Consider the following 27,385-nt stretch of genomic DNA (forward strand, 5'->3'; position numbering starts at 1 on the left):
TCTCATGGAATAGTCCTCCAAATGGAAGGAAGAACGTTCTTACCGTCATGGTGGTTTAAGGATTGCCACTTGGAATCCGTCATCATCGGCCACGTCACTCTGGATAATATTTTAGGGTTTTCCTTCTTCTAATCTTCTGAAAGATGGGTTACCAACAAACATATTTTTCGATGCGAACGTTGATCAAACATCCACCCTTTTACAAGTTAGAAGTTCCAACGTTGTGGGAGGACCACGACTAGGGATGGGCAAATACCCATTGGTTATGGTTAACCGCGGTTACCCGCCCATTTAAATTAAACGGTTATGGTTATGGGTAACCGTTTAGATAAATAAACGGTTATGGGTATAACCATTTACCCGCGAAATTTAAATGGGCGGTTATGGGTATTAACCACGGTTATAAACGGGTAACCGTTTACCCATTTATTTTATATATGTAAAACTAACACAAACCATATTCTCGATCCAATAATACTTAGCACCCAATAAATTAGCAAGGAATTCATCGGTCATTCTCTCAATAACACTAGTACAGGAATGATGATTCTCATCATCAAGGAATTGGCCAAATTAATTTAAATTCCTTGCGGGTAACTGTGAAATTGACATAAATGCTTTGACAGAAATGTCTTCTAAACAATTTTTGTAACCCAATAATACTTAGCAAATATTATATTTACCTTCATTGGTAACAGTTAAAAATATCGTTCGTAAACTATTATTTCAATTATTGGAATGGTATAAGGACTTTTAAAATTAAAATATGGAAATGTATGATGAATGTACCTATAACGATATTTAATTGTCAAAAAAAAATTTATGACAATTTTTTTTTAATTTTCAAGTTGTTAAAAAACATGTAGACGGGTGAAAAAATGGTAATGGTAAAAAAAATGAAGATAAACGGGTTAAAAATGATAAATGGGTAAACGGGTATTAAACGGTTACGGTTAAATGGGTATGCGGTTATGGATATGGTTAACCGTTTATAAACGGTTATGGGTATGGGTATAACCGTTTAGGCAATTACCCAACGGGTAAACGGTTATGCGGATATGAGCATAAACGATTATGGGTAAATTAACCGCGGTTACCCGCCCGCATAACCATTGCCCATCCCTAACCACGACAACCCTCTCTGTGGCTGAAAAATTGTACCAAATTCTAACCATTGGAATTGTTAAGTGTATATATCGTTTGTTATAAACAAATGGATTAATTTATGGTGGCAAATGCCAATCTGCATACCAATTTCAACGTGATTTGATTAAATTCCTAATTTCTAATGACTTTCTTCTGTATTTAAACTCGTGCCTTGACTTCCCATGTACATGCACGCAAATTCACATACCTACTAGTTCCCATTACGATTCGGCGTGCAGAAAAAATTTAAGTCTCACCGATTTATCGTGATCGATACAATGACAGGTAATGTGTGAGATATGAAAAAATTTCAACACGGGGCAAATGTGTTCATTTTTTCGGCATATTAAAAAATATCTTCACCATTCATTATGCATACACTTTGATAAAAGAAAAATACACATGTACGTGGGTGGCTTCCAAATATTAGTGTGGTGGACTCCTAGTTACTTGATAATTGCAGGGAAAGTTTTTGGGTGTCATCATATGATGGATACACAGAATCATTGTTCTAAAAATCTTTGTCAACCACAGCTTAGGCCCCACTTAGACTCTAAGTGGCTAGACATCATACGCTTAATACCTAGACATTTGAAAATTAAGAAATGAGGTCTAGACTTGCTTAGGCGTCTGTCTAGGCACCCACATAAGTCGAGATTCTCCTTTAGACATAAAATCGATAATTTTTTTTTAATAAAATGTAATAGACATATTGAATACTTGGATGAAGATTGGTGTTCCCTATGTTTTCAATATGTTCTGATACTTTATAACCTATATGTCATTTTATTTTTCATTTTATTATTCCAATACAAGTATATATATATTTTCAAATATAAATATGTACTTATTTATACGATATATAATAAATTTACTTAAATTCGCCCAATCCGCTTAGGTCTCCGCCTAACCACTTAAGCCCTAGATAGTGTCTTTAGAACCTTGCATCGAACACACAAGATTGGTGAGATGCTCTTCTCTTTTCTTTTTTTGGACAGGAAACAATAGTGTATTTCATTAATCAACATGAACCATTACAAGGGTGTCATTGGGTACATAGCTTCAGTGACCAATAAATTGATTTGAAGTGAATTACACAAATAGACAAATAAGAGGAAACCCCTAAACGACAACCACAAGAGCTAACAGTACAGATATGTTAAACGATAGCAGCAACAGAGAAATAGAGACAGCCACAACGGACATCACTGAAAAGCAAGGCCACAAAAAATCATCGCGAAAAAGCGAGATCACATCAAGTCATCGTTTTGTTAGCAAATGAGACTACCAAAACGCATCGCACAAAGGCAAGGACCAATTTGACCAAAAAAACAGCAACACCACGGTGCACAAAGGCAAGTGGACAACGAGACAACACTAGAAAGGGGTCCGTTGTACACCTCAGTAGTTAACAAAATATTCCGAGAATGAAGCCACAAGGCAACACACCTTCCAATAGAAGGATGCGCCACTCTTGATAAAGACCACTGCACAAATTTGGATAGCCTCATCAGCAAGTCGAACCAAGGCAGCTGGCTGCACAACGAGAAGCCAGATTTGGAAAAGCCCAAGTGATGCAACCCTAGCAAAAGCACGACCCAGACGAAGCAAACAGAGGGTGGCGCAGGAAGTGGTGTGTCCAAATCAAGAGGAGGAAACATCATAGCACTGGTAGAGGAGTGGCTTCGACCTACCAAACGACCTCAATCCAAACCCAAGCCTCGAATCAGACCCAAATCAAAAGAATAACTTGAAAAGGCCAAAACCCGGATATAGGAAAGAGACTAGAAATCACAGGACACCTGTGCAAAAGATGGGGAGAAGAACAAGGATGGAGCAAGCTAGAAAAAATGGAGGGGGAGGGTTGGCACAATGAATGAGAGAAAAGAAATGGAAAGAACAGAGGCGCGGGGGAGGGAGGACACGGGGAGGGAGAGGGAATGAAACGTTGGGGAAGGGGGCGACACAGGGAAGGGGTGGCGTGAGGAGGAGGGGAAAAATCGAAACTGGCGAGAGGTGGGGAAGAGGGGGAAAGAGGAAGGGAGGAAGAGCTAGGGAAAGAAAGGGAGAGGGTGCCACCTCCGAATGCGTACGTTTGACAAATTAAGCAAAATATCTCCCCACGAATCATTTATGCTAGCGTGAGTTCTGCATCGGTGGCCGGAGTTGATCATCCCCTGCACTCTTCTTCCTACCATAACAACAACGGCCTTAACCATATTTAATCGCTTTCAGCGCTAGCTGCATGACATGGTAGCACCTGCAAAAAACTTTGAGAAAGTTGATAACCAACAAGGAAAATGTCATTTATTTTGTCACATCTTTTCACCTTTCATTCATCTACTGATTTATCGGTTTGTAATTTTCCTTGGTTTTGTCTATGATAGATTTGTTTGGATGGATTTAATAAAGTTCTCTCAATATTTATACAATATTTAATAAAATAAATAACAATTTTAATATGCTAGAACTGAGATTAACAATTAATATAGCCTAGCTAGTGACTATTTTTTTTAATGTGTTTGAAAATTGAAAGATACTGTTACTATTATTTATCAAAACCCTATTAAAAAGTGAACCACTCTACCAAAAAAGCCAATTCATAAGTCTATCGAAACCCTAATGTATCCTTAAAAGATATTATTACTCTTATTTATCAAAACCCTAATTAAAAAGTTAATCACTCTACCAAAAAAGCAAGTTCGTAAGTCTATCAAAACCCTAATGTATCCTTGGAAGATATTATTACTCTTATTTATTTATTAAAACCCTAGTAAAAAAGTTAATCACTCTACCAAAAAAAAACCAATTCATACATCTATCATGACCCTAACGTATCCTTGAAAGATATTATTACTCTTATTTATCAAAACCCTTATCAAAAAGTTAACCACTCTACCAAAGAAGCCAATTCATAAGTCTATCAAAACCCTAATGTATCCTTGAAAGATATTATTACTCTTAATTATTTATCAAAACCCTAATAAAAAAGTTAACCACTCTACCAAAAAAGCCAATTCACAAGTCAAACATTGTTAGAATTTAGACCACCTTAAAACGTAGGATTATATTAGATTACCAGCTTGCGAGGGCTTTGTCCCCACGGATCACTGAATCGAATCAACTTTGTCTAATAATTTGGCTACTTTACTCACCTAATTTGAAAAGGGACGCTTGGGTTTCCTCTTTCTTTTGTCCCCCTTATGGCCTCCATTCATATCAATTATTCAAAACTAAGCTTTCTCTTAAACAAATGTATATAATCCACGAGCTATTCATCTCAAAAGAAAAAGCTATTCACCTTAAACTTAACTATATTTTGAATATAACGAGCTATTCATTCTAATTCAATCCGACATACCAAACCAGATGTCTAAAATTTCCTAAATAGTTACAGCTTGTTTGTCATCTCTTTGTCGCGTATGAAGTCAAGCCGTGTCATTTTATGTATTTAATAAGGATGTGATTCCAGTCCACCCACTTGACAGTGCCTTCCAAAAGTCTAAGACACTCCATAGACATTTCCAAGCCCCTTCCCTCCAAACCAAACCCCTCCTCCTAAATCATCACCCTCACCATCCAAAAAGTCGTCCTTCAACCTTATTTATATATACCCCCACACCACAAAACATATTTCACATTGCTTCTGAAAAAACTTCACAAACCCCTCCATAACCCAAAACCAAATGAAAAACATGGGACACATGAGCTACAACAGAGTCGGAAATAGCAGACCAAACAGAGGATTCCGGCTAAACCCTAGAAGATTTTCCGTCTCCAGGCTCCTACGTGCCCGGTTCGTGTGTTTGTTCAAATTCTTAAGGTGTTCATATGGGCAAGCTCTGCAGTGTCTAAAGAAAAGCATGGGAAGAAACAGTCCTGGGACTAGTAGTCCCGGTACTAATTATGGCCCTAGTAGTATCAAGAGGAACAGCAGCAGCAGCAGCAGAAGGAGTTTGGTCACTAAAGAGATGAAACAAAACAAGGGACGGTCGGGATCAGCTGATTGCTGCAGACTGAGATCATATGGACGGTCCAATTCTTTCTATGCAGAAGCCATTGCTGACTGTTTGGAGTTCATCAAAAGGTCTTCTGTTTCTGTTGATCAAAACCCCTAGTTTTTTTTAATTTTTTTATGTTATGCTTTGTGCTGCAACAAATATATATATTTTTATGTAAATTATTATTTGCTTGCGCCGGAAACTTGCTTTTGTTTTTCCTCGTTCTCTCTGTACATCTGATCTTGGTCAGGAGTTTTGGTTTTTTTTGGAGGTGACATGAATTTTGTGTAAAAAGCTTGGTAAATTAATATCAAAATTAGAAGATTTTTATTTTTTGTTTTTTATATCGATTTTGTATCGTGTTCTGGCTGACTCTAATTGGTTCGTGTCGAAGAAATACCACCACTATTGAGGATTAATTTGGTAGTGAGATTCTGTGGTGGGTGGCAACCTTTTGGGAAGGTTCATAGTAGGTTGAATGCAGATTCAATTAACACCTAACATGTTTTTATATTATATGTATTTTGCTGACGTAAAAAACATAAAAACAAAAGGGCAAAAACAAAGGAAAAGGAAATTTCTTTGTTGAAATTAATATTTGAAAAAGGGTGCCCACCGCCCACCATCTAATTGTTTAAATCGAGGATTAAAGCAAAAGTCTAATATTAACAACACTAATTGATGTTGAATAACCCACTAATTGACCACTTTTTTTTGTTTTAAAATGATAAAGAGGCCTGGGTTATCTGTGAATTGGACTCCAGTCCCCAGAGGCCCAAAATAATATCATTTGGGCTTTAATTATAACATTGTCACTAATAAAGCCTGAATTTTCGGCCCAAAAAATGGTAATTGATAGCTTAGTGAAGCTTTTAGTTTCTCCGTGAACCAAAAACATAAGCCTATAGTTCTCTATGACAAGTGAAATTAGAACGAAGCGGTTTAGGACAATACTACAGATGCAATAGTGTGATTTTAAAAGTCTGAGAGCGATAATTTTGTATATTTCAAACTCACGATACTCATACATTCCACTCTACAATTGAACTCACTCTAAAGTGACTCAATTTTTCTCGCCCACCGTTTGTGTATCATTCCAATTTATGAGAATTAAACTCGCAATTTCAGGCCGATTTAGACCCTATGAACCTGTTAGAATAACAATAAGTTGGAGTATTGAACACTCACTTGTAACCAAATGGGCCCAAAAATATCCCTTGTGTATTGGTGAAGTAGCAAAGCAAAGAACAAGGTTACTTGCCCTGTTCACAAGACGCTCAATTCTTGCTTACCAAGTAATCGTGTCTCCACGTTCCCCTCCAAAGCACTGTTCTATAAATAAACCACAAATAACATCAATATCCAATTATTAATAGGGAAAATTTTTAGTTGTGACGGGAACACGGATGCTACACCACGTGTTTTTATGTAAGTGGTGGAAAATTTTAATTTTTAAGTTATTAACATTTTAACACACATAACCCATCATTTATATAAAGACACGTGATATACCACTTCGTGTGACGGGAACATTGAAAAATCTCTCTATTAATAGCAACGGATTTTTCTCGTCACAAATTGTTTTTTGCGGCAGAAGACTCGTACTGTGGAAATAAAACACGTATCTCTTTTGTCTCGTTTTTTTGTTTGACCCGTTCTATCGACTGGGCTGCAATTCGACGTGTCGTTTTTCAGAGATGAGATTTTGCCTAAACCCACCGAAGGTGCTGAGCCTGCTGAAAAGAGCTTGCAGCGCAGTTGGAGTAGCCGCAGCCGCCTGTCTCTCCTCGTCTCCTTCGTCGTCTTCCGCTTCCACGTCAACAGCACCGAAGCTAGCCTCTGCCATGGACGACCTCAAAACCCTAAGGACCAAGGTCTGCATAATCGGCAGCGGCCCGGCGGCGCACACCGCCGCCATCTACGCCGCCCGGGCGGAGCTTAAGCCGATTCTGTTTGAGGGAATGATGGCCAACGACATCGCCCCCGGCGGCCAGCTCACCACCACCACCGACGTTGAGAACTTCCCGGGTTTTCCCGACGGAATCCTCGGGTACGATCTCATGGACCGGTGCCGAAAGCAGTCCATCCGCTTCGGCACCGAGGTGTTCACTGAAACGGTCAACAAGGTCGACTTCTCGACCACTCCGTTCAAGATCTTCGCCGATGAAAGGACCGTCCTGGCCGATTCCGTCGTCGTCGCCACTGGCGCCGTCGCCAAGCGCCTTCCATTTCCTGGCTCCGAGGAGTACTGGAACCGCGGGATTTCGGCTTGCGCGGTGTGCGACGGTGCCGCCCCGATATTTCGTAACAAGCCTCTGGCGGTGATTGGAGGTGGTGACTCAGCGATGGAGGAGGCAAATTTTCTGACCAAGTACGGATCAGAAGTGCACATAATTCACCGGAGGGACACGTTTAGGGCTTCGAAAATTATGCAGAATCGGGCGCTTAGCAACCCGAAAATCCGGGTGGTGTGGAACTCGGAGGTGGTGGAGGCTTACGGCGAAGGGAAAGGGCCTCTGGCGGGGCTGAAGGTGAAAAACGTGGTGACTGGGGAGGTATCGGATTTTAAGGTTTCGGGGCTCTTTTTCGCAATTGGGCACGAACCGGCGACCAAGTTTTTGGACGGGCAATTGGATCTCCATGCTGATGGGTATGTTGCCACGAAACCAGGGACTACGCAGACCAGCGTAAAAGGGGTTTTCGCCGCCGGAGATGTTCAGGACAAGAAGTACAGGCAGGCTATCACTGCCGCCGGAAGTGGTAACTCTTCTTCCTTTTCTAAGTTCTAACTAAATAAAGATATCTACTTTGAAATGCAATTTGAAATTTCTCTGTGAGATGTTTAGTTTATGATTTATCAGCTTTTGTGTTGTTTGTATTTCAATTAAGAATCCCTACTATTTGAGTTGCATGTTAAGATCGAATTGCCAACAGAGACACAATCACTACATGCTAGGGAAATGCTCACTTACCGAGAGGTTGAACTTCGAATTGACATGTTTTACAGGCTATGTTATGTGTTGCCAAACTGTCGTTCACGTTCAAACATTCATTTCACTTGATCTTTTGAAATTTCGAATAGATAGTAATCTTCTTGCAAGGCATTTTGGCAATTACACATTTCCTTTCCCTTGCATTTTGTGATTTGCTTATTCTATCAATGTATTATATAATTGTCGGGATGCAATTTGTTCCTCCCTTTGCATGATGGACTTGAGGCATTTTGGTGATTTCTGCTTGTACACATGTATTGGTTACTTTGTGTGGACAGATTTGGATAAAACATTGTTCCTCAATTCCCACCTGACTTTTGTGCATAAATCTTGTTTATACCATACTTAGGGTCTCCGTATTTAGACCTCGTATAAATACTCGGAGGACTCAAATGTAATTATGTAATAAAGAAATGGGCAAATATGTAAAAAGGGAAGGAGCCCTTATTCTATAAAAGGGCCTCCTCACCCTCACAAACCCTAAGCCTCTCCTATCTAGAGCAAAGCTCTCACACTCCCTCACCCTCACAATTAGGGGAGGCCAATTCTTAGGCCTAACCCCTCATCCTCTCAAAGCTCTGACTCTCAGAAGCTCTCTCCATCTCTCTCCCTCACAAACAGAGAAATACAATATCAATGTGGACGTAACCCAAATCTTGGGGTGAACCACAATACATCTTGTGTTATTTACATTTCTTGCAGATTCACGGTTGGATTTACGTTGTTCAAAGACCTCTGGTTTTGTGCATCAACATTTGGCGCCGTCTGTGGGAAACGACACGAAAAGTTATGTCGGTTCTCTCTCAATTTTTCATCTCACCAATGTGAATCTGCAAAAATCCCAAAAGCCTATACCTGCAAGCTCCTGAAAAATCCCAAAAATCAACTTGTCCAAATGTCTTCTGTAGAAGGACGTTGAACGGTCTCTAAAACCACACTTGTTTTCTTTGTTGGGGTTTGTGTCATTGGAATTTCAAGGTTGAAATTAATGGCTGGAATGCTCCCTGGTGTGGAAAGTGCTCGGAGGAGACGAGTCCGTCAGAGCAGAGAGCCACCGTGTGTCGGCGGCATCCATGGTAGCACCAGGCGCTCTTGTTTCTGTTTGTATGCTAGCAACCATGATATCTCACCACACCTCCACTTCTCCACTGCAACGAAGCATACTGAACCAAGCATACATGGATGAGAAGCTGGGAGTGGAAGCCAGAGAAGTAAAAGGGAGATTAGATGAAAGAATGAGAACATAAAGAAAATCACAACTCAAAAGGAAATCGAGAAATGAAGAAAGTTACAGGGCTTGCGAGCTTTGCGACCAAGATTCCTCTGCTCTTCCAACTCCGCCTTCCTCTGCTCCCTTTGCGACCCGACTCGCCCAGAACTTGACCCACTCTCGGTCCAACTACGCCCTGATCGTGCTCTTCCTCAGCCTCCTCTACCACCCGTTCTCCATCATCATCTTCTTGATCATCTTCGCCGCGTGGCTCGTACTCTGCTTCTCGCGTGACTAGCCCCTCGAGGTGTTCGGGTTTGCGGTCCCAGACCGGGTCGTGATGGTTGTTCTTGCCTTGGTGACGATGGTGGCTTTGGTCCTCATCAAGGAAGAAAATATCGGTAATATCGAAAATATCGGTGGTCTGAAAACACGGAAATATCGATGGAAATATCGGGATAATATCGATATCGATAAAAATTACATGGAAACCACGGAAATTATAAGAAAAACTTGGAAATTTTTAATGAAACTTTGCAGGATGTTTATTTAGTCAATTATCTATTAGTTTATCATAAAAAATTGGAAGGAAATTAAAAGGGAAGTGAATAAAATGATGAAGAATAATGTGCCGAATTTGACACTTTAAATTTCTTACACATAAGCATGCGTCTAGGCATTGAAGTTCCAAATTATAGTATATCAATTAACGATTGAAAATCAATACGTTGAATAAGACTAAACTTTAATTTGGATGCCGATTATGTTTTTTCAAGTTTATATAAAGTAAAAGAATTGAATTTTGGAAGCCAGGAGTGTCAATTGTTTTATAATTCGTCCGAATACATATATCAGGTTGCTACTCAACGTAATTTGAAAGTATATATAGTGCAAGGACTTGTCTTTTTTTGTTAATAAGCAAAGGGTTTGTAGCTTTTTTTGCTAAGCAGTAGAACATATTATGTTTGTTTAATCTTTAGCATTTGATGGTTCTCCACAAATATAGGATAGAATGCCCCAAATTAGATCTGGCTCTTACCTAGTTGGAGTCACAAGCTGACATGTACCAGCCCTTGAGGCAAAACGTTTTGGTTTTCCGGCCAAACCACAGCGAGTTGGCCGGCGTGCAAGGTATCAATCTCTTCGTCTCGTCGAGTAGTACAACTTTCCTTTTTGTTTCACTCAATTTCGTTGAGTATTGAAAAAGTTATACTCATTTGAATCTTACCCAATTTCCGGCGACCTCAGTGGCTTTCGAGGCATTTTTCCGGCCAAACCACGACGAGTCAAACGTCGTGTGAGGTACCATTCTCTTCGTCTCTTCGAGGGCTACAACTTTCGTTTTTGTCTTGCTTGATTTTGTTGAGTTTTGACAAAGTTATGGCCGTTTAAAGTGGGTGTGAATTTCCGGCCGAAATTCCGATTTTCTCTCCTATTGGGTCGAGCCCCACATCGCCCACGCGAGGGCAATGAGCAAGCAAGAATGCCTATAAAAGCCACATTCCCAAGCTAAGAAAAGCATGTCTTGCTCGGCCTTTGGGCTATGATCAAGTGTAGTATGTGTTGAGATTTCTCAGCATTTTTAAGTATTTTTGGATATTATATAGCGATATTATCGATAATTTCAAAAATATCGCGATATTTTGACGAAAACCATTTGGATAGTTTAAAAAATATCGGACCCCCAAAAAAACGATAATATCGGCGAATTATCGATTTTTTCTTCCTTGGTCCCCATTCACGTGTGGCTCAACGTCATCGTTTCAGGTGTGATTGGGGTCGTTTTGATTGGGTTGCACGTAGTGTTTAGGGGGATGGAGGACCTTGACCTTGTGATGGACGACCAAGAATCGCCGTATGGGGCTCTGCTCTCAGATGATGCTGACCCAAGTGGGAATTACACCATTATGTGACTTGTCCTCTCCAATTTTATGAGGATCACTCCAAGAAGGCAACCATGGCTTCCTCCTACCTTGAATCTTTCCTCACCTCCTGCTGGGATGACACCGTCAAGATATGGACCGTTAACTCTAGCGACTGCACTCTGCGCGTCTGGAAGTGGAACCACAGAATGTTTAATGCAGACAAGGTGTGATGTGTGGACCTGCAAGCCTGGTGAACTCAATGATGGATCTACACCAAAGAAATCCAAAGAAATCCAAGCTGGGATTAGGTATACCCTTCTCCCCAAGTTTCTACATCTGTGGTGGAGCCTTACAATAGCGTTCTCTCAACCCATTCTCTGCTGGAGCACACCAATGTATCTGTGTTGCTTGACAATGATGCCATCTACGACATCTGCAAAAACAAAAGCAAAAGAGAAAGACAAAAGCAAAAGAGGTGCAAGCTGTCACCAATGAGTCATATTCGTCGGTTCAAGCAAGGCAAAAGCAACAAAGGTGAAGAGATCAAGAAAAGCATAAAAGCAGTGGGGAACAAAGCAGAAAAGAGAAAGCAAAAGTGAGGAATAAATACTCCACCAGAATGATGTGATTTACTTTTGTTATTTTTGAATGATGTAATTTTTTTTTCGAAGACATCTGTATAAATCCCATCAGAGGTTAAGAATAAAAAATTAAAAAAAAAAACGGCAAGCCCAAAATAATGAGCTGCAATGTCATGTGGAGGGCGAAGGCCCATATGCCCAAAAGAGCCAGGCCCTCTATTATCACCAACCAGGTGATCAAAAGTACGCCCAGTACTCCAAAATTATTCGGCAACCTGCTGCTATTACCACCAACCAGGTGATCAAAAGTACACCCAGTACTCTAAAATTATTCGGCAACCTGCCGCTATTACCACCAACTAGGTGATGAAATGTACAACCCGTACTCTAATATCATTTGGCAACTAGCCATTCATGCCACCAACCAGATAATGAAATATACAACCCGTACTCTCCTTCATGCCACAAACCAGGTGATCAAAAGTACGCTCAGTACTCCAAATTATACATGAGCATTACTCATGTCGTTCATACATAAACATTCACAATCATACATAAACATTTATGACCATCACTCATGTCAACATTCATGAGCATCACTCATGACCAAGGAAGAAAAAATCGATAATATCGGCGATATTTCTCCGATATTATCGTTTTTTTGGGGGTTCGATATTTTTTTAACTATCCAAATGGTTTTCGTCAAAATATCGCGATATTTTCGAAATTATCGATAATATCGCTATATAATATCCAAAAATACTTAAAAATGCTGAGAAATCTCAACACATACTACACTTGATCATAGCCCAAAGGCCGAGCAAGATATGCTTTTCTCAGCTTGGGAATGTGGCTTTTATAGGCCTTCTTGCTTGCTCACTGCCCTCGCGTGGGCGATGTGGGACTCGACCCAATGGGAGAGAATCGGAATTTCGGCCGAAAATCCACACCCACTTTAAACGGTCATAACTTTGTCAAAACTCAACAAAATCAAGCAAGACAAAAACAAAAGTTGTAGCCCTCGAAGAGACGAAGAGAATGGTACCTCACACGACGTCTGACTCGTCGTGGTTTGGCTGAAAAAATGCCTCGAAAGCCACTGAGGTCGTCAGAAACTGGGTAAGATTCAAATGAGTATAACTTTTTCAATACTCAACGAAATTGAGTGAAACAAAAAGGAAAGTTGTACTACTCGACGAGACGAAGAGATTGATACCTTGCACGCCGGCCAACTCGCCGTGGTTTGGCCGGAAAACCAAAACGTTTTGCCTCAAGGGCTGGTACATGTGAACTTGTGACTCCAACTAGGTAAGAGCCAGATCTAATTTGGGGCCTTCTATCCTATATTTGTGGACAACCATCAAATGCTAAAGATTAAACAAACATAATATGTTCTACTGCTTAGCAAAAAAAGCTACAAACCCTTTGCTTATCAACAAAAAAAGACAAGTCCTTGCACTAGATATACTTTCAAATTACGTTGAGTAGCAACCTGATATATGTATTCGGACGAATTATAAAACAATTGACACACTCCTGGCTTCCAAAATTCAATTCTTTTACTTTATATAAACTTGAAAAAACATAATCGGCATCCAAATTAAAGTTTAGTCTTATTCAACGTATTGATTTTCAATCATTAATTGATATACCATAATTTGGAACTTTAACGTCTAGACGCATGCTTATGTGTAAGAAATTTAAAGTGTCAAATTCGGCACATTATTCTTCATCATTTTATTCACTTCCCTTTTTTTTTTTAATATCCTAAATAAAACCTCTAAATATTGTACTAATTAATTATATATAAATGATTATGGTGTGTTTAAACTTCTTTCATTAATTACTACATATTTTCTACACTCACAATGTTTGCCAGCTCGCTATATAATCAACTTAAATCAGTTAAATCCATCATGCAATGCATTTCCTTCCAATTTTTTGTGATAAACTAATAGATAATTGACTAAATAAACGTCCTGCAAAGTTTCATTAAAAATATCCAAGTTTTTCTTACAATTTATGTGGTTTCCATGTAATTTTTATCGATATCGATATTATCCCGATATTTCCGTGTTTTCGAACTACCGATATTATCGATATTTTCTTCCTTGCTCATGACAACATCCATGAGCATCACTCATGACAACATCCATGAGCATCACTCATGTCAATCAACTTCAAAGCTTCATTTACAAAGCTTTAGCTTCAAAAGCTTCATTTACAGAGCTCTAGCTTCAAAAACTTCATCTACAAAAGCTCCAGCTTCGAAAGCTTCATTTACAGAGCTCTAGCTTCAAAGCTTCACTTGCAAAGCTTCACCTATAAAGCTTCAGTGCAAGGTATACAAATACCGCCTCTGAACAACCGTCACTTCGGCCCATACATGGATTCAATTTGAAGTCTCCAGCCAACAGACTCTATTGACCGAAAGACTTGGGGGACTACATTATGTACCATATATTGGTCCTCAACTGGGCCTCATGAAAAATACTTGAGGGACTTAGCCCATTATTTATGTATTAAGGAGCGAGCCCTTATTCTATAAAAGGGACTCTCTCACTTTCATTAACGAGCACCCATTATTCATGTATTGAGGAGTGAGCCCTTATTCTATAAAAGGAACTCCCTCACCTTCATTAGAGAGCATCGCCACCAGCTGAGCAACCGCCTCTCTGCGAGCATCACTCTAGCCCATCATTCATATATTGTGGAGCGAGCCTTTATTTTATAAAAATAACTCCCCCACCTTCAACGTCACAAGCCAAGCCAACCAAGGCAACATAAGCCACGAGCCGAGCAGCCTCGCAGCATGTGCTACTTCTAGTAGAGCATCATTTCAGATTGAGCACCGCCTTATATCGAGCATCAGTTCAAGACAACATCTAGTTACTTCGGCCTATACATGAACTGAATTTCAAGTCTCCAGCCAAAAGATTCTCTTGACTGAAGACTTGGGGGACTATTGTTTATACCATACTTAGGGCCTTCGTATTTATACCTCGTATAAATACTCGGAGGACTCAAATGTAATTATGTAATAAAAGAATGGGCAAATATGTAAAAAGGAGAGGAGCCCTTATTCTATAAAAGGGCCTACTCACCCTCACAAACCCTAAGTCTCTCCTATCTAGAGCAAAGCTCTCACTCCCTCACCCTCACAATTAGGGAAGGCCAATTCCTAGGCCTAACCTCTCATCCTCTTAAAGCTCTGACTCTCAGAAGCTCTCTCCATCTCTCTCCCTCACAAACAGAGAAATACAATATCAGTGTAGACGTAGCTCAAACCTTGGGGTGAACCACAATACATCTTGTGTTATTTACATTTCTTGCAGATTTACGGTCGGATTTACGCTGTTCCAAGACCTTCGGTTTTGTGCATCAACAAATCTGTTTTGTTATCTGGTTGAAATGACGACTAAAGATTTCGCTTTTATTTGGTAGTACGAACAGTTATCTTATATGTGTTGCATTGAACTGTTATTTGTTTACTCATTTTTCTTTTCTTATGCTTGATGTTACCACAATGACAAGAAACTTTGGTAGGGCTATCTTGCTAGGGTAACTCTTATAGTGAGTAGAACTAGTGTTTGGTTGAGAGGACCAAACTATGGGGGGATTTCATGCTTTCATGAGAGATGCTGTACATATGATGTGGTTGGGGTGTCCTACTTAAGTTTTTTTTTCATGACTTAAACTCCTACTATAGGGTAGGGGATCTTGAGCTGTTCTATTCATAGCCAGCTTCCTGAGGCTGAATAGCTAAGAAGCTGTCGGAAATATACAAATAGACTGACGTCGAGCTTCAGCTGAACCCACCCTTCTAAGTTAGGTTTATCAATGTGGGGGACTTGATTTCATCCTGCCCCTTGTTGAGCTTCACCTAAGTGCACTAGGTAACGGTTTGCCAAATTTTAATTTCCAAAGACTTTCTAAGTTACTCAAGGTTGTTTTGAGGCTCGGTGAATTGAGCTTGGACATACAATGATGCATTTGCACAACTTGTTCTCTAATTCAGCAAGCTTGCTTACACAACCAGATAAATTCATAAGGATGCATGAAGTTGAGTTGGATGGATGGTTGCCTGCCTGTTGTGTTTTCTGAGATTTGGCCGACCTTTCACATAAAACTATTTAGTTGATGACTTTGCCTAGCACCGTTATCAAGCTCGTCTAGATAATTTTGGTCAACTTTATATTTCTTCATGCGTGTAAATGAGAATGCAGAGAACGTTAACTGTAGTCTTCTTGGTATATTCAAACTCTGTTTTTAAGTGCCTTATAAGACGTTTAGTTTTTGCAATCTCTGAGACTTGATTTCTTTCATTCCTGTAATGGTGCAGGATGCATGGCAGCCTTGGAAGCAGAACATTACTTGCAAGAGATTGGATCCCAGGAGGGTAAGAGTGATTGACTACCTTCGATTGGCGAGGAATCTAAGCGATGCTCGGTTAGAAGCAAAATTTAATCAACAGCAGGATAAAGACTAAAATTTCGATTTGGAACCAATAAATGTTTATCATTTGGTTGCAAAAAAATGATCTACAAAATCACGGAATGTTGGAACCGAAGATTTGCAGTAATTATTCAAGTATTTTATTTGTTTTACAGTGTTAGTGTTGTAGGATTCCTTCATAATTCGCATATGAACATGTTCATGGCATGGTATCTGGGAACGAAGAGATCGTGTGCTTTGTATGCTTAGGAGGAATAGAAAAATGGCTTGAAGATTTAGCAATTTTTCGTTACCTGGCAATTGGCATCCAAAATTTGGTTGATTTTTTATTTTTATTTTTTAAACAAACGATATTATATACACTATAAGGGAGAAGGGGTGAGCTTAATCTCACAATGCGCTAGCAATAATGTTGTTCAAACTCATCTTTGATAAGGATTGAACTTAAGACATCTCTCTTACAAGTCAAGAGGAATATCACTAAATCATAGCATTAAAGGTCGTACCCAGTGCACAAGGCTCCCGCTTTACGCAGGGTCTGGGAGAGGTGAATGTCGGCTAGCCTTACCCCCATTTATGGAGAGGCTGCTCCCAAGTCTCGAACCCGAGACCTACCGCTCATGGGCGAAGGCACTTGCCATCGCACCAAGTGCGACCTCTTCACTAAATCATAGCATTAAGTTGATAAAATTTGGTTGAATTGAATAGGTTATGCAACATCAATAGCCACCGCCACGGCTCCCGTCCTCCTCCATCCGCCATCCCAGGAACTCCTATCGCAGTTACAATCCACCACACCCGTCCTCTCCTATAGGCTACACCATATTACTTGTCATCGAATATTCAAACATTGTGTCCTTGTTGCTCCAAATTTTTTATTCCGAGAATGGATACAATATTCCCTGTACCCCTCCCCCCAGAACGATAAAGTTGGAAGATGGGTTATTCATGTATCTTATGCATTAAAAAGGAGAAAAATCAGATTGAAAAAAAACTATCAAAATTGAAGCCCACAAGCCACAATTATCAAACTCAAGTTTGATGGGTGATCAAGGAGAGGAGACGGATGAGGAGGTGGTGGTGGTGGTGGTTGTTGAAGGAAAGCTGGACCGGGGAGTGGGGTTGGATGTGGCTAATGTGATCTTTTATTTTTAGTTTTTATTATTATTTTTATTTTTAAACTGTGTTAATAGTGGAACATGTGTCAAACAATTAGAAAATAGACAAAAACGGAAACAACATACCCGCAACTAGATGAAAGTGGGAAAATTTGGTGTTGGAGATGTCGATGATATCCTATACATACAATTAGGTATTATTCCAATTCGAGACTTCCCAATATCAAATAAGTAAACATGCTTATAGAGAAACTCGAGAGATATCTACTATTTTGAATCATGAAAATCCCAAAACCAACAAACCATAGTGGTCGTGCACTTTCAGTTTCATCGTGCATATGGAGCAGGCCTATCTCTAGATTGGGAGAGTTTTTTTAGTATGTCTGGAACACGGGTGATACACCACGTGTTAATATATAAGTGATGAGATACTAGTGTTAAAAAATTAACAACTTAAAAAATAAAACTTTCTTCCACTTATATAAGGACACTTAGTTTGTTACCCATGTTCCGAGCATAATGAAAATTTCTCCTAAATTGGGACTATAATAATCTCCGATGAGTTTAACTGTTTAGCCTTATAAATATTTTATAACAAGAGTTCTTGACAACCAAGCCGTCTTAGCTCAGCTGGTAGAGCGCGTGGCTTTTAACCACGTGGTCGTGGGTTCGATTCCCACAGACGGCGTTGTAATGGTTAATTCTTTGCCTCTGGTTTATATTGCACAGCTATAATTCTTTAGCTTTATGTTTTTGTAGGAAGGACTAAACATCAGTCATCTCATTTTCCATTCATATGGAGACAGCCTCAAGCTCTCAATAAGTTCTAACCTCAATTAACTTCTCATGATCTTGCCACTTATTACAATCTAGTGATATTGTTTTTCACTCGTAAGTGAGAGGTTTGAGATTCGAATTTCATAAATGACGAGTACGAAACCAATTTTTTCCCCACCCCTTAACTTCTTAGGATCAATATCTATGGGTTCAGGTCTCAGCCAATTCCTTGAATTCAACTTTTACGTGTGGTTTGCAATTGCACTATCATTTTTTTTTTCGCCTCACTTATTCATTTTATTATAATTTTTTATGTGAAAAGAGAATTTATAAATATACAGTGCCTAAGAGGGAAAATGAGCGACACTTCTAAAACCTAACTTTTAAAGGGACATTTTGATTTACCTTGACTTTTTCTTGTGGCCGGAGAGTTGCTTAATCAGAGAGAGTTTATTGAGAGAGTATCTTCAGGCGTCATTATCATGATCACATGACAAATTTCAAAGAGTGATTGCAAATTATACGCACAAATGCAACATGAGATACGTAAGATTTTCTAAAGTAGATAAGGGAAGGGAAGAATCGTAGAAAGTAAGATTTAGGTCCTACCAAAATTAACGAGTAATGCTAAGTAGATCAACTTTTTAGACCTCATTTGCAAATCATGTGATGTGTCACTAATAAAAAATAAGCACGTTAATCAACACTTAAGTATAATTTGATTAATTTTTTTTTTTAAAGTAGGTAGTTCTTATTTGATACGTGTGTTAACATTTGTTATTTTGTATTTCGATGAAATTATTGGCATTTTTAAAATATCAAAAGCTCGTGGCTCGAAGGGTAGAGTGGTACGACTCTTGTTTACATGAAGATAAATCACCTGATTAGCATGGAACATCATTTAGCTTGAAGTTTAATCACAAATTTAAATTTAGTTATTCAGGTTGTATTTGGATCTCTTGATTCTCAGAGTCAAGGCAAAGATAGGATAGAACATCATTACACGCCAACAGTACCTAACACCTTTTATTTATTGTCGAGCTTTGTAAAGTGAACTTGTAATTATGCATGACGTTAAAGTGATTGGTTATATAGAAGAAAAGCTAAATAAGTGCGAGATTCAGTATCATCTCTTTTAAGATCACGTTATGCGTATCCTAAGCACTTATGTTAAGGGAAACCGAGGTCGAAAGGTGCGTGCAAAAACCTTATTTTATAAAGTAATCTATGTGGAGGAGGAGGAAAGAAGAAAGATTGCATCTACTTATCTGGGTTTTAAAGCACCAATCCAGTCACATTTGATTTACCTTTCTCTATCGTCCATATCGTGTTGGTTCACAATTTTTAAGACGGCAAAGCACTAATTTCAAGGCGTGCTTGTGTAATTATCTCGTTAAATGCTCAAAATAATAGAATTTATATAAGAGCTGGCAATGTCGACCCAAAAATTGAGGATAGCATAATACAAATTGGTATTGAAAAATAACATATGCCTAATGCATTGCATACACTATATTCATTGTTGAACAACAATTCAAAGGTTATATATCATGTGCACAAAGCGGGAAAAACTTGTGTAAGAGTCATTGGACCCCCCCCCCTCCCGATTCAATTCGTACGTTTTGGTGGTCCTATACCACTTCACAAATTTCATTATATTGAAAAAAAAAAAAAAAACTTGAGTAAGACAGTTTGACCAGCTAGATAATAAAAATTTCCCACAAATGAATAAATTTTGATGTATTCTAGTTCTATCTCATCTATGTAAATACACCTCGCAATGCACATAATCTCACGTGTATATGAAGCTTCTCTATCTATGTTTTTTCCGTAAAGAAAATTTCCAGATTGTGGCAACCCTAAAGAATATTGTCTCGTATAAGAAGTCAAGAGTAAAGGTGCAAATTAAGTAGCCGAGTTGGCCTTGTGTTTCCAGGTCTAAAGTTGGTCCCGCTGACTTGGTATTGGTGGCTCAGTGGCCAAGTGGTTTATGCGAGTCTCTGGTCGTACGGATGGCTCAATGTGAGCTGACCTAATTCTTCCTTTGTGTCCCCCAGGCCCGGTACTAATCTAATTAAACTCGGATTAGCTATGCAAAGCTTTTCCTTAAACCGATGATAACAACAAAATGGAAAATCTTGCGCAAATAAGCCGTCTTAGCTCAGCTGGTAGAGCGCGTGGCTTTTAACCACGTGGTCGTGGGTTCGATTCCCACAGACGGCGGTTTTTTTTTATCCATTTTAAGCATTTGCGAGGGCAAATTCCATCGAATATTATTATGTTTTTTATCAAAACATATTTGTACATAATATAACTTAGGGACGGATTCGTGACACAAGATTTGACACAAAGGCTCTTAAATTAGTATTTTTCAATGGTTGAGATCTAATGTGACATGAAAATTCATTAATATAAAAAAAATCAATAAATATGTATGAACAATTTTAATTTCCTAGTCTGAATTGTAAATTGTGCTTTGATTCTGTCTCCTGTTCCCCTAAATTTCCATTCCAACGAGCAAAGCAGGTCATATTTTCAATGATCAAGGAAACAGAAAATGAAACATGATTAAAGGAGGAGGAGAGAGAGAAAAGAAGAAGAAATTATAATTGGAAAGTTGAAAGTTTTATTTCCAAATTTGTTTATTGTTTGAAAAATTAAAAATCCATCTGCCCCCTTTGACAATTATATCTGGACTTGGATTGTCTGCCCTCCCATTTAGGTGCCCTCCTCGTGTCCTCCTGTTTTGTGTGGTCACGATTAAGCCACGTTAATATTTTATATTATTTTTTTATAAAAATAATAAAACAAAAAGAAATAATAATATAAAATGTTGACGTGGCTTAACCGTGACCACAAAAACAGGAGGGCACGATGAGGGCACAGAAATTGGAGGGCAGAGAATCCAAGTCCATTATATCTGCCCCCTTTGACAATTATGGCAAGCAACTTTGTCCATAATCTGCCTGTTCAGTGCAGATTTAGTAGTCCTCTGTTTTTGGCATTCGTGATGGATGGCGATATTTTTGTCATCGTGGACCCCTCCCTTAGCTTTTGGATATTTTTTGGCATTCCAATACCCTATGGTCGGTCGTATTGACAAAAATACTCACAACTCATCATGACCAACCATGGAGTCACAGATGAATAGAGAAAAGCAAAGGACACAGAAAATATACCATGTTTAAAGAAGAGGGAGATTTTTGGATATATATAATCTCATTCGTGTCGTGCAAAAATATACAATTGTTTATACTGCATATTTAATACATACAAGCAACCGCTCCTCTTGGATGTGTTTTTAAAATTAATTATTTCTAATTAAAAAGTACAAACTAAATGACAACTTGACAACAAACAAGCAATCAAAGATTACAAAGCCAGCTACTACACATGTTAAAAAACAGACACCCCGAAAACCAGATGCTTGGAATCTCTTGCTCCCAACACGTGGCTTTATGTCACAAACACATGGCGCACCGACAAACTTGTTGACGCATGAAATATCACTGTGTCAGCATCTCAAGTTTAATTATCACACACTGGTTCGAGACATTCTTAAACCCCCGAACCGTCGAGCTTACTTATTTCTCTACATACACCAAAGGTTCCAAGGGTGTTTATGACATTGTATTCTCTCCTTTCCACGTTTAGCGGGGGCCGGCAAGTTTTGAGACATCCTTGCTAGATCTGTTGTATTTCATGTGGCTATTGACCAGCTGTCCAGCTGCAATTGCTGACATCAGCGAGAGCTCTCCGGCGAGCACTGAACCGGCTACAATGGTGGCCAATTTCCTAGAGTTTGAACCGGGCGAGTCTCTGCTTGCACCCTTTACACCCAGCAGGTTCAAGCAGGCTGCTTGGGATGCAAGCTGGGTTCCTCCTCCAACTGTTCCCACCTGAAAAAGTTTAAGTAAAATAAATTAAATTGGGATGAGTTAGGTGTCAACTCAGTCGAAGATCTCAAAGAGACTCAGAAATATATTTTCTTAAAGCCATAAAAAAAAAAACAAAAATGTCTGTAAATTCTGCACTGGTGTTACGTTCTTCTATATATGTTGGAACTCACACCAATGGCTTCTGTTCCACATTAACCCTTCAAACCCGGGAGTTTTTAAACCCTAGGAGGTTGATATAAGACAAATTGTCTGGAAATAGCAGAATATGACACTTGGCGTCTTATATCTAATAATTTTTTCTACAGAAGCGACACTGTTTAATAATTGTGCAGAAACATCTAGTATTACTTTGGAATTTGCGGTTGAAGAAAATCACAATGGACACCAAGTTGTGATGTGAGGGAGCCATTTTACACACAAATCACAGTTTAACACTTAGCGCTGAAAAGTTTTATGATGTTTTTACAAGTCAATATATTTGTCGGTTTGTCGGTTTGTGATTTGTAGTTGAACAAAGAATTACTCCATAAATAGTATGGAGCCAAGCAGTATTTGTGGATCTAACATTGCCTTTTAAACACATTTTAAAATTGAGCATGAATTGTGGATTGATACCGTAAATCAAGCACTAATTATAGTTGTATTGTACCTCAATGGAAGGCATGGTGACTGAGACATGAAGGTCCTTGCCGTCGTTTATGGCTTCCATCATGGTGATGCAGTGAGAGCTCTCTACATTCTGAGCCGGATCCTGACCTGTGGCGATGTAGATCGCAGCAACAATGTTGCTGGCGTGGGCATTGAACCCGCCAAGAGCACCAGCCATGGCAGAACCAGTTAGGTTTTTGAGCATGTTGAGCTCCACCAAGGCAGCCACATTGGTCTTCAGTACCTTCCTCACCACCTCTTCCTTGATCACTGCTTCACACACTACTGACTTGCCTCTCCCTTCTATCCAATTCACCGCGGCCGGTTTCTTGTCGGAGCAAAAGTTTCCTGCACATTCCGGAGTAAAGAAAAACTAAATCAACCCAATCAATTACAGTAAATATTCTGTTTTTCTTATGCTATCACTTGTCAGACATCTAATCACACTTTCAGATCTGACAACTTAAAGTTGAGAGGGCAAAATACATATTCCAACGTGACTAACAATGAATTTTGCATCCTTGGTTTTTTTAATCTAACATTATCTTGTGAGCATAACACTCGTCACGTAAAACGTAGTCATCACCGTTGTACATCTGCTACGAGTATAACAGTCATCACGAAATACGCTCTCAGTTGCATGCAATTTCCGACGACATGCGAGAACCTCCCGAAATTAACACTCACATGCAAATTATGGACAAAAAGAAGAGGAAGCAAGAGATTAATTAGGTTACCAGAGATGCCAATAACATCCATGTCAGGGAAGTCGATTTGGAGGAAATCTAGAACGTTTTGGACGCCTTTGGAGACCATGTTCATCCCCATTGCATCTCCAGTGCTGCAAGTAAACCTCATGTACAAATTCTTCCCTGCCATCGAGCATTGAATCCTCTGAAGCTTTGCAAATCTACTAGATCTGAACAGTGCATATGCAGTCAAGTCAACAAACGAAATTCCAAATTATTAATTCTTACCGTGTCATAAACTAATAGATAAATAATAATTAACTCTTCAATTTAAAAACAAAATGGTATTTCTGTGATCACTTAAAACAGGGATTTATACTACCCTCCTCTTGTTTATGTCATTTAATTCTTCTTCACTTTATTCATCCTAAAGATTGGAAAAATGCGGGAGCGTGAAAATTATTTTCCTTAATTTAAAGGATTCACGAAGAAAAAGAAGGAAAGGAACACAATCCCATCAACGTCATCGAGATATAGCAGATCAAAGATAAAGTTAACCAACTTTAGTCAATTAGTAACAAAATCATTTTTTAATCATTTCTCCTCTTCCTCGCCAGAAAGTAATACAAACTCACACTGTATGCAAATGAAACTCCCGAAATAAAAGGTGTTCACTTTAGCCCCGCAAATAAACAAAACAAAAAACAAAAAAACATGTAAGTTAGGTGAGTTGGTGAGGGCATGCTGAACCCGTTCTTTGTAATCCAGTTTGAATATTTCTTTCGTTGGTGAGACTAATTTATAATATCGTTTTGCAACACAACACAAAAATAAAAGGAAAATAAGACTCACCAACTTGAGTTAAAGTGAGAAAATTAGATTGTTAAAATTAAAATACAAAATATCGCAGGTGAAATTCGAACTATTTAATGAGAAAACAAAAAGAACGAAACAAAAGAAATAGGGTTGAAGTTGAACGGTCCGAACCTGTTGAACACGACAGCGAGGGAATCGAAGTTGAGCGGGTCCTCGACGAAGAACTTGAGTTCGGCAGCTCTGGCGGCTGAGCTGAACCGGACAACGGGAGCTCGGGTCATCCCGTCCTTGAGAACCACGCTACCGGCCCCGCCTGACATGTGGATGGCCTTGCAGCCCCTATTGGTGCTGGCCACCAAGCATCCCTCCGTCGTCGCCATTGGCACCGTGTACTCCTCGTCGTCGATCAGCAGCGGCCCCGCCACTCCCACCGGGATCTGGACGTACCCGACCGGCATCTCGCAGCACTGCCCCAGTATCGCCTCGTAGTCGAAGCCTTCCAGCGGGAGCCCCACCAGCGAACTACCGGTTGTCCGCTGCAGAGCCTCTCGCCGTATCGCAGCCGCTCGCCGGCAGTCCCCGAGAGTGGACTCGAGAGAGTATGACGGCGTGGTTCCGACGACGACAGACTTGATAATTTCCTCGTCATCGGTCGACAACGCCGGCGAATTATCGTCGATGGTGGTTGCGGTGGTTGTAGCGGCGGAGGTGGAGGAAAGGAGTGCGCTGGCATTGACGGATTTTTTTCGCTGGACTACAACGTCGTCTTTCCAGGGGTCGTGGGCGGCGCGGGAGCTGGGGGAGACGAAGGACTGGACGAAGTCAATGCCGAAGAAGCCGAGTAGGTAGATAACGGAGGCGAAGAGGGAGAAGAGGGCGGCGAGCTCAGAGAGCGTGACGACGTGAAGTGGCGTGGAGCTGCGGATCTTCTCTCGCCAGCGGGTGAGGAGGAAGTAGGCGACGGTGAAGAAGAGCGTGAAGAAGAGGCCATTGGTGAGGTAGAGCGGGAGGGGAAGGGCGTCGGAGGCCTTAAGCAGCTGCTTGTCGGACTTAATGGGTTCGCCGGCGGCAGAGGCGGTTGAAGGTCGCCGGCGAACTGCCATTATTAGAGAGCGAGAGAGAGAAAGGGGGGAATTAGGTAATTAAGGAACTAATAAGGCAAATAAAACAAAAGGGAGGGATTAGTGGTGGGGGTTTATTTAATTAATTTGGGGTTTTGTTAGGGAGTTTGTTGTAAAAATGAGCTGGAATGGGGAAAAGGCGGAGGATTTGGACCCTTTTTTATAGCGAGAGGAGATGAGAGGAGAGGAGAGGGAGGGAGTGAAGAAGGGAGTGCGGGGTGAGTTGGTTGGCGCGCTGGCTGCCAGGACCAGGAGTCCCACTCCCACACGTACGCTGTGGTTACGCGTGTCTGGGTTTGTCTCTCCGATCGGATCTGTGGATCCAGTGAATCCCTTCGCGAACTTTTGGAGTGTTGACCGTCTAATTTGAAAGAGATTTTTAGTGTGATCGAAGTGTGAAATGATACATCATGTGTTACTATATAAATAATGTGATATATGTGTTAAAAAATTAATAAATTAAAAAATAAAATTTTTTGTCACTCATATAAAAATACGTGATGTACCATCCGTGTTCCGGTTATAATGAAAATTTTCTCCAAATTTGGAGGAACTGTTGTTATAATCATGTAGATACAAATTCCACCAATAACATCAAGAGAAAATTGTAGCAATAGTCTCGCAATTTTAATTTAATTGGAGTAATGATCACTCAACTAAAAATTTATGATCATTTGTCCCTTGACTCATTAAAACGTGTAGTTATAATCTTTTCCGTCAACTCCGTCAAAATTTTGCAAAATTTCACGTCTCCAATTGAGGTAAAATTGAAGGACCATTGCTCCCATTGAGTAAAGTTGAGAGATTATGTCTCCAATTGAGTTAAAATTGAGAGACCATTACTATAACTTTTCTCATTTGATTTTTCATATTTGCCTCTTAATTTAGCCTCACATGCATGGCATGTGACCAATTTTGACAAAAATTGTATCGGAGTTAACGAAAAGAACCATAATTGCGCATTTTGATGACTCATGGGATCAATGATCATGCAATTTAAGTGCTTTTAAAAAAAATTACTATTAAATTATTTTATTAAGAATTTCGTTTTTAATGCAAACGCTTAGTAGCACTTTTTATTGTCACAAAGCATGTTTATTATTACTAGCATATGCCCACACACAAAGTATGCGAAATTTTTTTTTGTTTTGTTTTTGAAATAGAAGGAGAGAGGAAGAGAGTTATAAAGAATGGGGGACTGGGAAATTTTTTTTTTTTAATTTTTGTTTTTGAAATAGAATGAGAGAGGAAGAGAGTTATAGAGAATGTGAGACTAGGAATTTTTTTTATTTTATAATTATAGATGTTTGTACCATACTTGACCAATCTCGAAACTACTGAGCACCGGTTAACGTTATACCGTCAAGGACCCGGAAGAGTTTCCCTCAAATCAAGAGGCCAATCACAGTGCGACACGTGTCGACATCAGAAGCCAATCATAGCGCGACACGTGTCAACATCATAAGCCAATCACAACAAGACACGTGTCAATGTCAGAATGAAACTAGAAACTCTCTTCTATAAATAGAGATCATTCTCTCACAATATTTTCTAATGTCATTTGTACTAAATCATTCATTAGTACTCACTAAATGAGAGCTTGAACCTATGTACTTGTGTAAACCCTTCACAATTAATGAGAACTCCTCTACTCTGTGGACGTAGCCAATCTGGGTGAACGACGTACATCTTGTGTTTGCTTTCATGTCCCTATCCATTTACATACTTATCCACACTAGTGACCGAAACAATCTAACGAAGGTCACAAACTTAACACTTTATGTTGTACCAAAATCCTCACTGATTTTGTGCATCAACAATAGATATGTTAGGATTAAATATAGATGAGGTTTTGAAAAAAAAACAGCAAAATTTGGTTGTGTGAATTTACATTTCTACCCCATATTTCTTATTCATGTTCTATTTTAATTAGAAATTTAAACTGGTAATTTCATATAATTTTAGTTGACAATAAATATTTTATTAATTAGTAGAGATTTGTTAAAAAAAATACACTTTTAATATCTAAAAAAGTAAAAAGATTTCCAAACAAATTAGTAACTTCA

At 39.4% G+C, this 27,385-nt stretch overlaps 3 protein-coding genes and 2 non-coding genes across 5 annotated transcripts; 4 read left to right on the forward strand and 1 right to left on the reverse strand.

The window, feature by feature from the left end:
• Positions 1 to 4,645: 4,645 nt before the first annotated feature.
• On the forward strand, positions 4,646 to 5,491 carry LOC126605147 (uncharacterized). Its single transcript, XM_050272514.1, has one exon. The coding sequence runs from the start codon at positions 4,833 to 4,835 to the stop codon at positions 5,262 to 5,264; it is 432 nt and encodes a 143-aa protein (XP_050128471.1). The 5' UTR covers positions 4,646 to 4,832; the 3' UTR covers positions 5,265 to 5,491.
• Positions 5,492 to 6,829: 1,338 nt separating this feature from the next.
• Positions 6,830 to 16,403, forward strand: LOC126605140 (thioredoxin reductase NTRB-like). The gene is made up of 2 exons (XM_050272507.1): positions 6,830 to 7,907; positions 16,139 to 16,403. The coding sequence occupies exons 1-2, from the start codon at positions 6,845 to 6,847 to the stop codon at positions 16,207 to 16,209; spliced, it is 1,134 nt and encodes a 377-aa protein (XP_050128464.1). The 5' UTR covers positions 6,830 to 6,844; the 3' UTR covers positions 16,210 to 16,403.
• Positions 16,404 to 17,984: 1,581 nt separating this feature from the next.
• Positions 17,985 to 18,057, forward strand: TRNAK-UUU (transfer RNA lysine (anticodon UUU)). Its single transcript has one exon. It is a non-coding gene; the product is annotated as a tRNA-Lys (tRNA).
• A 2,239-nt stretch (positions 18,058 to 20,296) lies between these two features.
• TRNAK-UUU (transfer RNA lysine (anticodon UUU)) lies at positions 20,297 to 20,369 on the forward strand. Its single transcript has one exon. It is a non-coding gene; the product is annotated as a tRNA-Lys (tRNA).
• A 960-nt stretch (positions 20,370 to 21,329) lies between these two features.
• Positions 21,330 to 25,460, reverse strand: LOC126603659 (3-hydroxy-3-methylglutaryl coenzyme A reductase 2-B-like). The gene is made up of 4 exons (XM_050270577.1): positions 24,370 to 25,460; positions 23,431 to 23,612; positions 22,695 to 23,041; positions 21,330 to 22,045 (listed from the first exon to the last, which is right to left on the reverse strand). Exons 1-4 carry the CDS (start codon positions 25,299 to 25,301, stop codon positions 21,797 to 21,799), a joined length of 1,710 nt encoding a protein of 569 aa, XP_050126534.1. The 5' UTR covers positions 25,302 to 25,460; the 3' UTR covers positions 21,330 to 21,796.
• Positions 25,461 to 27,385: the final 1,925 nt, after the last annotated feature.

Source organism: Malus sylvestris, chromosome 15, assembly GCF_916048215.2.
Source record: "Malus sylvestris chromosome 15, drMalSylv7.2, whole genome shotgun sequence".
NCBI lineage: Eukaryota > Viridiplantae > Streptophyta > Magnoliopsida > Rosales > Rosaceae > Malus > Malus sylvestris.

What these genes read in the sequence shown, in the direction of transcription:
- LOC126603659 (XM_050270577.1), bottom strand. Translation starts at nt 25,301, where the DNA reads ATGGCAGTTCGCCGGCGACCTTCAACCGCCTCTGCCGCCGGCGAACCC. An exon ending in CTCGCTGTCGTGTTCAACAG is followed by an intron (nt 23,613 to 24,369) that starts GTTCGGACCGTT and finishes TGCACTGTTCAG; the next exon opens with ATCTAGTAGATTTGCAAAGC. An exon ending in TCACCATGCCTTCCATTGAG is followed by an intron (nt 22,046 to 22,694) that starts GTACAATACAAC and finishes AAACTTTTTCAG; the next exon opens with GTGGGAACAGTTGGAGGAGG.
- LOC126605140 (XM_050272507.1), top strand. Translation starts at nt 6,845, where the DNA reads ATGAGATTTTGCCTAAACCCACCGAAGGTGCTGAGCCTGCTGAAAAGA. An exon ending in TATCACTGCCGCCGGAAGTG is followed by an intron (nt 7,908 to 16,138) that starts GTAACTCTTCTT and finishes GTAATGGTGCAG; the next exon opens with GATGCATGGCAGCCTTGGAA.
- LOC126605147 (XM_050272514.1), top strand. Translation starts at nt 4,833, where the DNA reads ATGAAAAACATGGGACACATGAGCTACAACAGAGTCGGAAATAGCAGA.